This window comes from Gallinula chloropus, assembly GCF_964237585.1.
Source record: "Gallinula chloropus genome assembly, chromosome: 2".
In the NCBI taxonomy this organism is placed as follows: domain Eukaryota; kingdom Metazoa; phylum Chordata; class Aves; order Gruiformes; family Rallidae; genus Gallinula; species Gallinula chloropus.
The window spans coordinates 55,790,864-55,807,353 of record NC_140086.1 but is presented as its reverse complement, the minus strand read 5'-3'; the positions used below and the strand labels follow the sequence as shown (position 1 = coordinate 55,807,353).

The 16,490-nt window shown below is 45.1% G+C and overlaps 1 protein-coding gene across 1 annotated transcript in view; it reads left to right on the top strand.

The window, feature by feature from the left end:
• Positions 1-383: 383 nt before the first annotated feature.
• APCDD1 (APC down-regulated 1) overlaps positions 384-16,490 on the top strand; it is a gene marked incomplete at both ends in the record, with an annotated part of 28,444 nt that continues 12,337 nt past the window's right edge. Inside the window, 3 exons of the mRNA XM_084280325.1 lie at positions 384-441; positions 9,781-9,964; positions 11,312-11,843. Coding sequence (XP_084136451.1) covers positions 384-441; positions 9,781-9,964; positions 11,312-11,843 — 774 coding nt within the window. The remainder of the gene's footprint in view (positions 442-9,780; positions 9,965-11,311; positions 11,844-16,490) is intronic.

Below are 16,490 nucleotides of genomic sequence, written 5' to 3'. Positions count from 1 at the left end.
CCCCGGGAGGAGTCCCCACCTCCCGTCCCCTCCTCCTCCTCCTCCTGCTGGAAGGGGAAATATGAAGCGGTGCCGCCGCCGCGCTCCGCGGAGACCGTGGGGGACGCAGCAGCGGTGCTGGAGCGGGCATCTTCGGGCACCGAGCGGCGGCGGCTGAGTCGGATCCCTGCCAGGGCGGCGGCGTGCGGGGCGGGAGCCCTGAGGAGCGGGAGCGGCGGCGGTCCCCAGCCCCGGAGGGTGCCCAGCGGTCCCCGGCCCCGCCAGCCGCCTGCCCCCCAGCGCCGGGCCGTGGGCTGTCCGCGGCGGCGCTGAGGCGCGGGCGGCGCGGCGGAAGGTGGCGGCCGGAGCGAAGGAGAGGGGAAGGGGCGCTCCGAGGCGGGGAGATGTCCGTCCCGTACGGCAGCCTGATGAGATACCTGTTCCCAGCCCTGCTGCTGCACGGTGAGTGCGGGGCCGGGGAGGATTGGGGCGAAGAGGGGTGTGGGGGGAGTCGGGTCGGCTGCCTCGGGGGTTCCCGCCCGATGGGTGCGCCCGAAAAGCCGGCTGGGGTGCGAGGGGACCGCATAACCCCGCCGGTGGTGCGGGGGGAGCGGGATGCGGTCGTCCGTCCTGTGGTGCGGGTGTGGGGTCCCGGCTGGTCGGGCCGAGGAGTGTAGGCAGAAGAGAGGTTCTGAAGGGTTCGCTTGGATGCCGAAGCGGGCAGAGCCCTTGCTTGCTCTGCCTGAGCCCCCTTCTTAGCGGCACCCCTTTTGCAAAACGCGTGGGTGCGGCGCCCAGCCGGCGTAGATAAAGTCACGCAGAAAGCGCCCCGCTCCCAAGTTCGTACCGGCGGTGTTGTACTTCGCACGCCTGTGACGGCTTGGATGGAGCCCCTGGTCCCGGCACCTCACGGCGATGCTTTAAGGCACCTCTGAGCTCTACCAAACTCCGTGGCGCTTTGGCCCGAAATGTCCCATGGGGCCCACGTATCGCCTGCAGGCACACAGAAGGGGTTTGTGATGCGGAGCTGTTCTCTGGGAAAGCAGAGTTTGCCAGCACCGGGTCGGGCACCCCATGAAAGATGTTTTACCGCGGAGCACAGAGATTCTGGGGGTCATTAGGGGCGGTCCTGCCTGGGCACCCTCTCAGCCCAGCCCTGCACCAGCGTTTCTCTGAAACTGCACAATAGACAAAATGTGTGCGTGAAAAGCCAGCAAGTTTAAAGTTAGACTTACAAGTTCGTCTTGTGCATCCGTATTTAGGCACTTCACTGAGTTTCTGGAAAGATGAGTTTTCCTTCAAGCACGGCTTCTCTAAAGGCGGCTGTTTAATGAGCTGCTTAGGTATGTCTCACATTTGGCAGCCAGATTTGAGAAATCCAGGCGCAATATTGCTCAGAAAGAGTGACTCGACCTACTCGGTTGCAGCATCGTTTTGAGGGCTGTTCCTAATTCCGAAGCTGGGGTTTTTTTGTAGCATCCAGCCTTCTTCAGTTAAATTCCTTAGGACCCCAAGCTTACTCATAAAAAGAGGAATTTATTTAAACAGTTACACTGCAAATTACCTGCATGGCTTCGGTGTGAGGTCTGTGAGCTGGGGAAAGGATTTCAAGGCTGTTCCTGGGGTTGATTTTTTTTTTTTTTGTGGAGAGGGGATTGTCTCTCTCTGTGTTTGTACAAGTGCTAAGCACACAGATGGTATTCAATAAATAATAAAAGAGCATGGGCTTCTGAGCGTGTATTTTGTTTTGAGAAAGAAAGAGCAGGAGCCCTTGTTCCCCAGGAGGGGGTTTTATACTCTCCTTGCAGCTCAGCTATGAAACCCGGAGAGTGTAGAAATGTCTTTAGTTGAGCCAGACCTGCTGAAACGCCAGAGGTGTTCTTTAAAACTCTGTGATCTGAGATGTAAAAGTCAAAATGGGAGGTTTGAAGTTGGAGGGTAAAGAGAGGAGGTGTAATTACAGGGTTGGACTCCCCGGCTCATCTGCTTGGAATTACAGAGCAGAGCTGAACTCTGGCTGGAGCAGGAAACAAATCAGGGCCAGTGATCAGATCAAAACAGCAGCTGCCAAAAGAGGATGAAGGAGGAAAATTGTCTATTTCTTCCATCTGCAGTTATATTTCCCCAAATAGCATAAACCTAAGTTCTTGGAGCAAGATGTAACTGGGTGCTCTGTATATAAAGACCTCAACAATGCGGCAGCTCACGGTTTGAGTCTGAGCTTCAAGAGCTGGGAAGCTACTGCCCTCTTACAAACTTGAAAATGACATCAAGTGGCATATAACACCCTGAAATGAAGCCCCATCGAAATGTCTTTACCCCATTAGCTTTAACTTGGCCTAGAGCTTTTCCCGCTATGCCGTAGAGTCAATAGGATCATCTCTGGTCAGCGGCTAGCCCAAATCAGAAACACAGAAGAAGAACCAGTGATCCTGGGGGACTGCAGTGTTAAGCCTCTTTGCAGCATGTGGTGTTTCCTCTTGCACTTCTCTCGCACACAGCAGTTTAAGGGTTAAAAGCGAGTGTGGGTGGTTGAGGATTTTTGGGCTTAAAGCTTTATAACTCAAGTTAAAATGTCCTGGAAGGCTAAAGCTTCTGCCTTCATTACATTAAGAAATGCCTACTTTAACATCAGTGAATCGAAATTTGGGAAAGCTTCTCTTCATTAATCAAAAGAAAACCTGTACAATGTCCAAAAAAAAAAAAAAAAACAAGTTTGCAGCTGGAAGTTGTCCATTATCACTGTTTTCTTTGCTTAGACAAAAAGCCACAGAAGTTTCAAGTGTCAAATGCTAAGATCATTCAGCTCCAGAAAAGCTGTTTAATAAGAGCTACGTTCGAGTGGATTGAATAAAATGTGGCTAATTTCTTTTGTAAATGTAAACTTCTTTTTTTTTATAGATACAGATGCTAAGAAGAAAGTTTAGCGTGTATCTGATTATATTACTGTTAGAGTAATGAATTAGAAACCTTAAGTAAAATGATTTGTTGATAACATCATGGAAACAGTACTAATAGAGATGATGAAGACAGGACTGCTAGGCTTTTCAGAGCAAAACTGTTTATGCTTTAAAAGTTCCCTGGCAATATTGCTTAAATTAGTTCCATAGAAGTGTTTTATTTCAAAACCTGTTCAGGAAAATAAGTAACTGTGTATCAGGTGACATAAATACCCACATCCATAAGATGGAGCAATATTGCGCTCCATGCTGGAGGCGTGTGTGAGCTGCCCCGTCAGTAAAACCTGCCTCTGGAACTCTGGAAGACAACAAAGAGAGGAAGAGAGAAAGGCATGCTGCCTAGCACAAGGCTCCTGGAGTTTGTAGGGAGAATCAGAAGATTAACTCCATTTTATGCATAGTTGCCTGGGTCAAAACTTGATTTCACTCATCTCCGCAGCGTGACTGCAGGCCAACAGCGGTACGAGGTAGCTGTCCTGAATGGAAAGAGGCTTTTTTGGCTGCAGGAGATGGGCTGCCAGGCAATGAAGCCCAAAACAAGCCACAACCACGCTGAAGGCAAACACCTTCAGCTATTCGAGGCAAGGCTAGTATCTTATTATTGATGTGGTGCTTTTAAGCGGGGCTAGTAGAGGGTAGGGTTATGAGTAGCGAGCTCACCTTGCATTGTCATTACCCAGACACAAGTCCCTTCAGCACTGGGGGCAGTTCTACCTGAATACATCCTGGCGCCAAGGTGTGGGTGGAGGACAGGGCAGAAGTCTGCAGGCTGCCCAGCAGACATCTCTGACAGAGAGCAGATGTTGCCTTCAAAGAGGGCGAGACCGAACTACGGTCGATGTTGATTTACACTTATGTCCCGGTGCAACACCCACTTGTGCCAGTGGCAGAGTTCCTCCTGCCTTGGAGGGATGTGGGACTTAATTCTTGGGGGCTTCATAAAGAAGCCCGCACTCTGGGCAGTGGCACTTCACCTTGCATGCATATCAGCAGTCATCCCAATTAAAAAGATGAACTTCAACTTAGTAGAGTTCATGGGCTGTGCATCTGCTTGGTGCTTGGTTCTCTGACCTCTTCCAAGGTGGGACACGGAGTAAGGGCTGAATTGTAGGATAACAGTGGACCTCAATGCTGGGCCAGTCAGTCTTGAAGAGCTTCTCTTTAGTTGTCCATTTTAAATGTACTTTAGGTGTTTCTTCAGGGTCTTCCACACTCCATAACGTTCATTTCAGGTCTCTGAAAGCTGTACCTGGAAACTCTGTATGCACAAGAAAGGCAACAGATAGATGTGAAAGGAAATCATTGTCCTGTCTGCTTCTGTGACCATAAAACCTAGCTTTCCTTTCCCAACCCTTTTGTTTGTAGTAGCTAATTTAGGTCCCAATCCTGCGGGGACCCTTTGAAGTTTCAAGTGCAGGGAAAACACTGGTAAACACAGACTGCGGCTTGGTAACAGGACATTATATTCCCCATTGCAATTATGTAAGTTTGCACTGTAGCTAAAAGCCTGTCATGGGCGTTATCTAACACGATCCCACATCAAGCAGGGGTGTAAGCCAAATTTCTATTTATTTAATTGTGCGGGGCAACTGCCCAGATAAGGAGGGCTATAAACCTAATCCAACCAATTACCCTTTATCTGCTTGCAAAGGTTTTTCAAGTTTCAATCGAGTTCTAACTTGAAAAGAGTTTGGTGCAGAAATGAAGCGTTAGAATGTTTCTGTCGGAGATGAAGGCGTCGCGTATTTTGATCTCGCACTATCACTCGAGGTTGTTTTAACTTGCCATAAAACCATGCTCTTCTGGGTTACATGGCTGTAAATGAAAGAAAAAGCGAAGTGGCTCCTGTTGAGCAATCCCAGTCTAACTCCAGTTTCGAAGCCTGCTTTCAGGTAACGTTTATTCTCCCGTTTAGCAGAGGGCAAGCCTGCTTTCAGCCTGGTTTGAAGCGCTACCCTTGGACACGCTTGGAGCGATACTTTAGATTCTGGTAGAAGTGTTCATTAAGCTGATTAAATCTAAACAGTTTAAGATTTAAGATTATTCGCATTATACTTTTGCGATCTGGCATAGCTGACAACAGAATTTGGCCAGGGTGTTTAGGCACAAATTAAATTACAAGGATTTGTGTTCAAGCACAACTCTGCTTATTATCTGATCTGCAATTGCACATCATTTGCATACTTTTTTTTTTTTTTTTTCAGAAAACCAAAACATTTATTCCATCAGCTTGCAGGTTTTTCTTTTTGGAAACACCAGTGGAGAGCTTTGCCATCACCATTTTTGAGAGACGTTTGGGTCTTTTTTTTCTCCCTCTCTGGGGATATTCAAGACCCGTCTGGACGCTGACCTGTGCGACCTGTTCTAGGGAACCTGCTTTGGCAGGGGGGTTGGACCCAACGATCTCTTGAGGTCCCTTCCAACCCCTACAATTCTGTGATTCTGTGAACAGGCCCTTCTAGGATTTGTATTTTACTCGCAGCGATGTGCAGGAATCTTTGAAGAACTTGAAAGTAACCTATCTTCCTTTAACAACCATTGCTATCTTGAACAGTTGTTCCCACATCAGATACAGGTTTGTAGGTGAACCTGAGAGCCCTGAAGCCCTCCAGCTGCTGCAGCACGTGCTCCTATCCGCACCTTGCTGGGGTGGCAGCTGTGCAGAACTCCACTTTCCCATACAGATGGATGCTGCATCTTCCCCTGGCCAGTGTAAACTGTGAGGGCCTGGGCAGGGATCCCCAGATAGCTGTAGCACCTCTTATGCCATTTTTCATTAGTTTGGTGTTAAAGCTGTGATCTACACTGCTAGGGCTTGGTTTTTAAAGAGAAGTTGGATATCAACTCATCAGAAAATGCATTCATTTGGCTTTTTCTAGCTGGTGTTTCAGATGGGTGGTGGGATTTCGCTTTTCCTTTTGGACTTGCCCATTTTGCATAAAGAACCACCGTGGGGTGGGTGATGATACAGTCTTATGGCCTCTGGTTGTGGTGTAGCTAAAGTGGAAGCCAATGAGAGGCTTCACAGAATTATTGCTATTAGTCTCATGCAAAGATTGTTTTTTGTTTGAAGTCTGCCACACTTTTGAGTAACAACAGGATAAGTTTGTTTATTTATTTATTTGTTTTTAACAAGTAGGTAAGATTTCTTCATAACACACCAAAAAAACCCTCAGTCAGAGAGAGTATGAGATACTCTTGCTTGGGTCTGAGGTACTTATACGGTTTGTCATGGAGGTACTGAAACCTATCACCTGCCTATGCTGTAGACAACAGCAGACTTTGATTTCCTTGAATGAAAGTGGTGGCTCCAACTGTGTTGCAACTGTGTCTAGGCTTCAAAGTGGGCTTTTAAAGAGCCATGAAGCTCTTTTCCAGTGATGTCCCATTTAACGTGGCCAAACAGATCTTTTAAAGGTAGCGATGTCACCCTTGCAGGAGCTTGGTTTTGCAGAACCCCTCACTGTGTGTTGCCAAGGGTGGAGCTGGGGGGATGGGGGGGGAGGACACTCTGCTGGCTCCGAGCACCTGCTGCAGGAAAAGCGCAGGAAGACGGTGCTTGGTTTAATGTCCCGTGTGGGAAGCTTATCACCGGTCTCTGTGTTTGATCTTCAGGCAGCACAGGGGGGGAAGTTATGGCTCCTTTGTATGGTAGTTGTATGTACAGGCATATGTCAGTAAACATAAAAAAGCGTTGAAATGGTTACTTGGTAATGAAGGGGCTCTTGCTAAATTAAGTATTTCTTTCCCCCAGCAGCACAAACACAGGTAAAGGTCCCGTTGCTGCCTTCTAATTTTATACTGTAACTCATATGATGATATTCACATCCTAATGATGTGATGTTGCCTGGCACATCTCTGTCTTCTACATCCCTTACTCTGTCTCCATGGCCTTTGTTATGCTCTCATGCCCATCTTGATTATCCAGACTCGGTCCTACCCTCATTTGTCACGGTTTGATGGAGTAAGAGTCCCAAACAAATGGCCTCTTTGCAGATACAGCTCTCTGGGGGGCTATCAGCGCCAATCTCCCGTCCGCTCGCTATAGCTCACCATTCAGAACTACATACACCTGACAGGGAGAGCTGGGACCCACTTTGCTTGTAAGCCAAAGAGATGAGACGGTACAATACCACATGAAGCTTGACTCCTTTTCTAATCCCCTTCTTCATTTCATTATTTCCTCCAGGGAATAATTGGAAGTGTTTAATGTGGTTACTGCAGCTTCTCCTTTGATATGTGCACAAACGAGATGGTATCCTCCCACAGAAGGATTTTTGCTTGGAGAAGCTAAATGCCCAAGTATGTTTAAATGAATAAATCATTCGTTTTTAAGTGCATCTGCATTCGTGAATCATATGACATGAGCTAGGCAAACTGCTTAAAAGCAAGAGGCATAATAAATATGCCTTGGAAATAGTCACTTGACTTTCAAAAACCTCTTCTTGATGGGAGACTTCAAACACTTCACAACTTCAAATGGAAATTGTACACTTTCAAAGACTTTTTCAGCAAGACAATTTGTCTGCAGGCGATATCCTGACAGCCGTGCTTCTGTTGAAAGCTAGTACCAGTGGCTACAGCATCTACTGGGTACCTTGCCAGAGGTGTCACTTCTGACCCAAAAAATGTTCTGAGCCCATAGGCAGGAGCACTCACTCCATTTCAGAATAAGGTGCTGAATTAACGTGGCCTCTTCTGAGTGTGTGTAGATTTAGATATGTAGAGGGTGTTAGAAGGCAAGGTCTCGGTCACTGGCTGTGATTTGTAATGACAAAAATAAATATACTGGTAAGCTTGCCTGTACCTGGCTGAACTCCTGGTGGCATGAAGACCTATGATATCCACCCCGTACCCACAAGGTTTCAGATAAACCAAATAAGCCCAAGTTTTTGAGAGTGTCGAGTGCTGCTCCAGGCGAGGTGGGCTACAGAGATGGCTTCAGCCCAGGAGGCTGTTCCACCGTGTACGTGAGGCACTGACCGTGTGTAGTAAATCCCACCTCTCCAAAGATGCAGTTGGCTCAAGCAGAGCAGCCATACCATGAGCCGTACCATTGCTGAAGCAGCCACACCATTTCTGGCTGCAGAATGGGAGTTGTTTGACACCAACATGAGTGACTGCTTAGCAATGTAGAAATACTTGAGAGACTTTGACTTCCTGAAAGGGAGAAGTATTGACCCTCTGAAAATCAGGCTCCTTTAAGGGCATCTCAGATGGCGTGCTCAAATATCAAAGCATCCCTAGCATTTATTACCCTTTAGAAAGTAATGCCGTAAATTATCATTCAGGTGGAAGAATTATTTGTAACCTGCAACAAAGCTACCAGATTTTCCAGTAGGGATTTTATGAGGTTGTATTCATTAACCTCACCAAACTGTGAGGTCGTCCAGTGGTAAACACTGTTTACATGCAGGTATTTATTGTATTCTTTCTGATAATTCTTTATCCCGCCTACTGGATAAGTCTTTGCCTCTGTTTAGCTTAGGAATTGCTATTTTTAAATGGTTGGCATGTACTTATGTTTTTAGCAATGCCATTTTCCCAGATGTTACCCAAGTTTCATCCAGAAGATCCAAGACCTAGACAACATAACGAATCACTGAAACCACTTTCATTTTTGCAATAGGGAAGGGCAAAGGTTAGAAACAGTGTCTACCTAAAAACAAATGAGGCTGACTTTTTCTAGCAATTTCTGTAGCAATGCTGTGTGGCACCCAAGCATGTGCCTAAGAATTAGATGGGGCCTGGGGAAGAAAGTGTAGGATCCTGTGTTAGGTGGCTGGGAGCAATGTAAAGTTGATCCCAAACATCCCAGTTCCTGAGCTTAGTCAGCTAAGAAGGCACCAGAAAACACTGAGGTGAATTCCAGACCTTGCCCCTGGGAGCATGTGTTATAGAGACATCCCTCTCCTGAGATGGCTGCCCCAGCTTCTCCTGAGACAGCCAACCCCTCCACCCACCCCATATTTGTTTTCTAGCCCGCTGGCGCTTAAATTCCTTCTGGCAAAGTAATACAGTTTCCAACCCATTATGTAAGGTTCATGTTTGTCACCTCTTAACCTCTAGATGTGTGTTTTTCTTTTGATCCGCGTTTTTCAACATATCTAAGAGCAGGCTGTGCCTAAGAGAGTAAAAACGCATTCCTTCTGAAGCTACGTATTCATTTTGTTCAATTAATATTGCGTAGAGAAAGCGCTGGTGGGTTTGGTATGTATACATTACTAGAAACCAAAATTACTGTGTGCTGGAGATAAAATTAGCTTTTGAAATTCCTTTTCCCCTTTAAAATAAAAATAGCAGAATCTGCCTTTAATTGACCACCTCAGTCATCACAGAAGCTTCCTGTGTGCCGAGGCTTTGCTTTCAATATCTGTTTTCCCTTGGCTTTAAAGAGCAGTCTTTATTTACAAGTTTATTATAGAAGAGTTCAAATTAGAGGTGGGCTGAAACCACAAGGTTTATGTCTGGATCTGGGTGCAACTTTCTGAAAGTTTCAAGGCCCAGGTTTTTGATTGTCCTGACCAGAGATTAAAGAGGTGTCTATAAAATTCAGGTTCAAAGGCACACCTCCTGGGTGTGGAAATGCAACATTTTGGTTCAAGCCCATTTTCCCCTTCTATTTCATCAAGCATCCCTATTTAGTTGGTTCTTAGTAGGCTGGCGGAGAGGAAGGGCTTCCCATACTTATTTTTTCAGCTGAGACAAGAAATGTAAACAGTTCTTTCTCAGACACGTAATGTTGCAAGCATCGTTCCACACAAGATGGTCACAACCTCCTTAATCACACTGAAGTCCTTCTCATCAGGATCTAACGATAATTTTCTCTTTGCTATTGCAGGGCTGGGAGAAGGTTCTGCTCTTCTTCACCCAGACAGCAGGTCCCACCCTCGGTCCTTGGAGAAGAGTGCATGGAGGGCCTTCAAGGAGTCACAGTGTCATCATATGCTGAAACACCTCCACAATGGAGCCCGAATCACTGTGCAGATGCCTCCCAATATTGAGGGTCACTGGGTGTCTACTGGGTAAGGAAAGATAAAGCAAGACGCTTGAGTGATATATGTGGAAGAGAAGAGGGGAAGGAAGGTTTAATATTTACACTTTAAGAGACAGAGGAAATATTTTCTTTAATATGGTGATGCTCTCCATTCCAGATGCTTTCTATATGTTTATGCATAAAAAGGAGTAGTGTTACGTACACTAGAATGGTGTGCTATGAAGCTGTCTTGATTTATAGCCTGGATTTCATGCCATGAAATATCTGTAAATCTCTCTTTGAAGAGGAAGGAGCCCAACAAGTTGTCAGAATTGATGCTTATTCAAACAAAACACTATGCTATCCTTGACTGAGTGCATTAGATCCACTGAGTGGGTCCTTGTTTTCAGAGCACGCATCTACTGCAGGTTTTATTAGCAAAAAAGAAAATAAGAAGCTGTATCTCACCAGTTCTGTTACTAGACTTGATGACTTTTAATTCAGAGAGCTGTTTTGCTCTCTGTGTCTCAGCAGGCAATATTCACCCACATATTTGAAGTGACTTGTAGTAGGGTTTTTAATAGAAAGGAGCGTGTTTATGTTAAGCAGTGTGGATGTGACAACAGGGACAAGTTTGAAGGCACAAAAGGAAGAAGAATTTAACTGCCATTTACACCTTCAGAAAAGAAAAAACCCAAACCAACCAACCAAAGCCCCCCAAAACCAAACAAGTAACAACAACAGAGCAAACTCACAAAACCTGAGTATTGCATGGTCCAAATTCAAGCCAAAGAGAAGTTTCGCATTAACGGTCAGAGGTTTCTATTCACTCCACCCCTATTGAGGGTCTGAGTGGAAAAGCTGAGGACACAATCCTGCATGTCCTCTGCAGATGAGAGCCAGTGGAGCTCCACTGAGGAGCTTCTACGGCAGCTGCAGGAGCCAGTTCTTTCTACTGTTCTGTGGGCATTTGGTGTTTCACCTTCTGATGTTATCACAGTTCTTTTGCTGTGTCCTTAATGCAGAAGAGAAGCACAGATGTTTAATAAGCTGCTACCTGTTTTTTTCAGAGCAGCACTGAGTGATATGGTGGTCCTTAGACAAAAAGGAAAAACAAAACATGACTCCAAGAATTTACACCTACAGAGACAAAGCCGTTATTTAGATATGGTCACCATGGTGTATTAATAACAACTCAACAGCTGAGGAAGTTGTTGGTCAATTGGCAGGCCACAGATGCCTAGCTCCTATTTACTCCTATTCGTGCCACAGGGACATTAGCAACCCAGTGTCTCTGTGGACCCGTGCAGCTTTGCTCAGCATTGTTCCTTGTGGTGTATATGTTGTGCCACCTTGCTAAAATTTTGTTTCCGTCACTTTTTGTCTTCCCCAACAGCTGCGAAGTTCGAGCAGGCCCAGAGTTCATCACAAGATCTTACAGGTTCTACCACAACAACACATTTAAGGCCTATCAGTTTTATTACGGCGGCAATCGCTGCACAAACCCCATCTACACCTTGGTCATACGTGGCAAAATACGTCTCCGACAAGCATCCTGGATCATCCGAGGGGGCACTGAGGCTGATTATCAGCTGCGCAACATACAAATCATATGCCACAATGAAGCAATAGCCAAAAAATTGAGTGAGTTGGTGAACCACACGTGTCCTGGATTTATACCAGAAGACAGTCCCTGGGAGCAGGATGTGAGCTACGATTTGCTGAGAGAGGAGAACGGCTGTGAATGCACCAAAGCTCTGAATTTTGCCATGCATGAACTCCAGCTGATCCGCATGGAGAAGCAGTACCTGCACCACAATTTAGACCACCTTGTCGAGGAGCTGTTTCTCGGAGACATTCACACCGATGCTGCGCAGAGGAGGTACTATCGGCCCTCTAGCTATCAACCTCCTCTTCAAAATGCCAAGGTACGTGTGTATATATGCCCTCCTTTTAAGATAATAGTGGTAAAGCCCACGTTAGTCAGCTCTTCTGAGTCAGTGCACTCATGTAACCTAAAGTGTAGATGTGGCTCTAAAATCAGAGGTGGATTTGCACTCCTGTAGATGAAGTAGCCAATTAAAAAAAAAAGCTAAGAACATATTTTGTGAGAATAGTAATTCTTCTGTGGTTTATGTGACTGCATCAAATGTGCAAGCAGCAGTCTGTTGAAGTAAGGTCAATATTGCCACTCTGAAGCTGGAATCATAGACTTGTATGCAGAGGTTGGCTGGGACCACAGCTGTAGGCCAGCTGCTAAGAAGTGAGAAGGTTTGATACAGGACTGGGGAAGGACAAGAGAAATGGGCATCAGTGGATGTTTGTGTAGCTGCAGGAGTGCCAGGGAGAGAGGAAATCCAGTTGTGTCAGTATGTGGAAGTTGGGTTTCCTTTCCATAACCTGAAAAGAAAAAGAGGAAATTGGAAGGTAGACACATGAAAGGGGCAGCATGAAGGGAAAAAAAAAAACAAACCTGATGGGCTGCACAAGTCATGGATCCAGATGGAGGCACACAGTGAAATGAAAAACAGGTGAATTTTGAATGGGGTTCTAATTCTATTTAATAATTCCATTTTCAAAGAGGCCTCATCTTCATTGGGAACCGATCTACCCATAGTAAGTTAATAGAAATCAAACAGGAAGAGCAGACACCGATGGCCTGTGGCGGGAGGGCTGTCTGTAGGTCTTTCCTGGTGACATTTCAAAGGCAGGCGGCGATTGGAACCACATTGCCAGCTGCTGCAACTGCTGGTGTGTGCTCCAGCTGGGTGCTGCCACAGCATCACTTCCAGCTAATGGGTTATCCCTGTTTTTAATCATCACTTTAAATAATAATTTTAAACGTTTTTAATGTGAATGATTCAAAAAAACAGCTACAGGTTATCAGTAATAGCAGGAAACACAACAGGGGAAGAGGGACTTTCAACAAGCGATGCTTTAGCTTTCCCTTCCATCCAAAAACATCCACCCTGGGTTCTGTCTGCCTTCTGTGAACATCAGATTTCAGTAGTTCAGGACCTCACCTGATCTGTCTTTAATTGTTTTAATAGCCTGGCCTGGTGATAATTTTAATCCACGGTCAACTATGTCTCTGAAAGCTGCTCTCATTTCTGTCTGTCATTCTTATGCTCTCTTCAAGTGACCAGGGATAAATTTCCTTTTTCTTTTTGAACATATATTTTCCCAGAGCAGAGAGTTTCAACGGCAGCAGATGATCCACAGCGTGTTCCTCATCAAAATGTCAGATGCAGCAATTTTACTTTTCTTAATTAATTAAAACAAGCACATCAACTTTCTCTCTGCTTGTTTGTGAGTGAGGGCTCTTTCCTAAATCTCTTACTTGCAGGTATCTGTAGGTACAAGTTATCTGAAACCAGTTATATCTTTTATCTGTTCTAGAAAATGCAGTACATCTTTTTCCAACCACATAACACAGAGACAAAATCTTGATTTAATTCACCCTACCTCATTATTTTTTTTCAAGTCTATCGGGTCAAATCTAGTTGTTGTCTTATAAACTGAGAAAAAATATACTAAGTGCTCACACTTGCACCTTGTAGAAATGTCATGACTGTCAGACTGATCAGGTGTACTGGCAACCAGCTCTATAAAAATAAGATTTTTGCTCAGGTGTCCTGAAATTTTAGGTAACAACTTTCCCACCTGTCTCTTCTGCTACTGTAGCATCACTTTTCCCCTCTAAAATATAATGCCCGAATTTAAGGGATCATATCTGTGTAAAAGGTCTCTTTCTCAAGCACAGATAACTAAGTAAACTGTGAGAGCACTGAAACTCTCATTCACAGTCACAAAGCCCATTATTTCAGGGATGACCTGATCCATCCCAGCCTGAGCGGATGACATCTCTATGTGCAAGATAAGAGCATCCTCAGCCTGCCTGCCTGAGTTGCCCTGCATGTTGTTATCCCACAGTCCCACATGTCTGGCCCGGCAGGTCCAGCCCAGGGGTACCCATACGCTCTGATCGGAGACAGCCTGAACTGTGGCTCCTGGGGGAGGCTTCCATATCATATATTTACAAGAACTGGGGGAGGGGGAAAGCAAACAGACTAGTTATCCATTGGTGACCATCCTGACCTTCCAAGTAAGATTTTTGGTAGCCAGGTCTTAGCAGAGGCTGAATCTTGAAGCTGGATTTGGGACACTGGAAGTCCATCTGTAAGAGTACTTGTTGGCTACAGAAAGTGCTGTTACTATAGAAAGCACTGGCTAATTCAGAGTACACCAAAATACATACGATACCAGCTCTCCATGATGAAACAGCTGTAGTTTAATAAAAGGGAGCCCCATGTCCTGACTTACAGGCCACTGCTCGACTCCCAGTTTGGCCAGGTATGACTTCTGGAGATTTGTGGTACTTCTGTTTCTCCTCCAACCGTTGCCTGCAAGGCCTGCTTGGCTCCCACCATGTATATAAGCAGCATGTGGATTGCTGGGACACCAGTCCCATCTGGAACCTTCAACAGCACAAGATGTGTAGGCTTAGCACACGTCTAAAGTGTGCACCAGCGCAGCTTCTCTTTATGTTTTTTTGGTTGGTTCCTCTTGCTCAGATTTGATGTGAGATTTCATTCTTCTCAAGAGAAGTTGGAGCTGATGATACGAGGCTTTCAGCAAGATAGAACTATCGATGCCCCTGAAAAATGAATGTTTGCCTCAGTTGCCATGAAAGACTCCTGGGTGTTGGTTTGTACCGAACCGTGAAATTCTCTATACCAACAGGATCGCCACCCGGCTGTCTGACCTGGTGTTTGCCAAATGCAAGAAGAATAGTAACAGAGATGCTTTTTTTTTTTTTTCCTTTTTTCTTCTCTTAAAGTCCAGGCAAACATACTGCTGAAAGGTTATAACCCTTCTTCTTTGAACTCTTTTCCTTTCCTAATTGTTGCTCCACTGGGACCCAGCTGAAAATGAGTTTAAATGCTAAATTGAGTTTAAAACTACAAGTCACAGACTCCTCTGGAAACTGGACACCATGAATAAATAGAAACGTTAAATCAACTTGGTTTTTTTAAGGTTTCTGCAGTCATACCAAGAGGTTGGGGAGGCCAGGAAATTGCTTCTGAAGTGAATCAGGTGTATTGTGTGGAATCTTTCATTTAAGGCTTTTTTCATTTCCTTTTTATTTATTTTTATTTTAAACTTATAAAAGCCTGCCTAAAATAGGTTAAGAGCATTCACATTTTGAGTTAAATTTATAGTTAAGCCTCTTTATAGAAGAAAGTTCCACCCAGCTCAAGAGTTTACCCAGCCTGTAAGTTGGATGTGGTAGCCGCATTCATTACTTATGTGGTTGAAATGAATGGTAATTAAAAGCAAATGATTGCTGGATATGTTAGGAATGCCAAAGCCACATGATCAAGACTTTAAACAAATAGAATTGGACTTTCTCCAGATTCCTGCAGCAATTTCACCACAGGATGGTAAATCAAAAGGGCTGTCCAAAAACTAGACAGCTTTATACTGAGCTACAAATCTGGATAAATTCAGAGATTACTGTATCTCAAGTGTTCATATAAAATCAGGGAACTTTTGAAAATATATAATATGTCATCTCCTCAGGCTTTACAAATTCTCTTAGATAAGAGCATACCTTAAAAAAATTCCTCCTGTAAAATACATGGAAGCTCCTGACTGCAGCTGGTGAATAGGTCAGCGTGTAGATTTATTTTAGCAATCCTCTAGCCTTGCTCAAGATAACAAGTAGGACCTGCTGATGAACAGGGCTGAACATCATTGATGTCTCTCAACACCACGAGTTTATCATCAAGGGAATCAAGCTATTGCACATGCAGCTGCTCTCTCCAGCATGAGGGAGCGCACGGGTGGAAAAGGCAGGATGGGGGAACCACTTGGCCACCATCGCATGTGCTACACCAAATATTCCCAGTTAGGACACCACCAAGGAGGCTGGTCAGAAAATCATACCTTTTATTACAAATGCTTAGAGGGGCTTGTAGCATGAAGGAAGGTGTGAATGCAGTATTCAATGCTGTGCAGAAGGACAGAAGACGCTTTCAGGACTATCTGCTGTAAAACTACAGGGAACATGTACAACAGCAATACTGGGATGCTTACTTTGCAGTTAATTGCCTCAGCAATAGCACTCTGTGAACAAAGAACTCCTTGTGCTATTTTATCGCCTGACAGTAACGGGAAGGGCTGTGATGACCAGTCATTCTAGTTAGATCATTATTTAGGAATAAGGCTGGAACGGTCTGGAACATTGCAAGAAGCCTGAAACGTGCTAGGATAACCTTCCTCCTGCCTTTACCATGCTCGAGCATTTGCTGGCCACACAGCTTCAGTTGAGACATTTTTCCTTGAAAATGCAATTCTAATGGATTGATTCTCTGTTGCAAGTTTATTCGCTGCTGGGAGCTGACTTTCTGCAGCACCTGGCATTTGCAGCTAACACAGACTCAAGGTATGGAGGGGCTGGTCCTCGGGCTTCCCTTTAGCCAGGTGGTGAAAGGACAAAGTCCACATAGGTGTATGTGCTTTTCAAAATTTGAGTCTTCATCTCTTTGAAACTCAGTGACTTCATCTTTAGG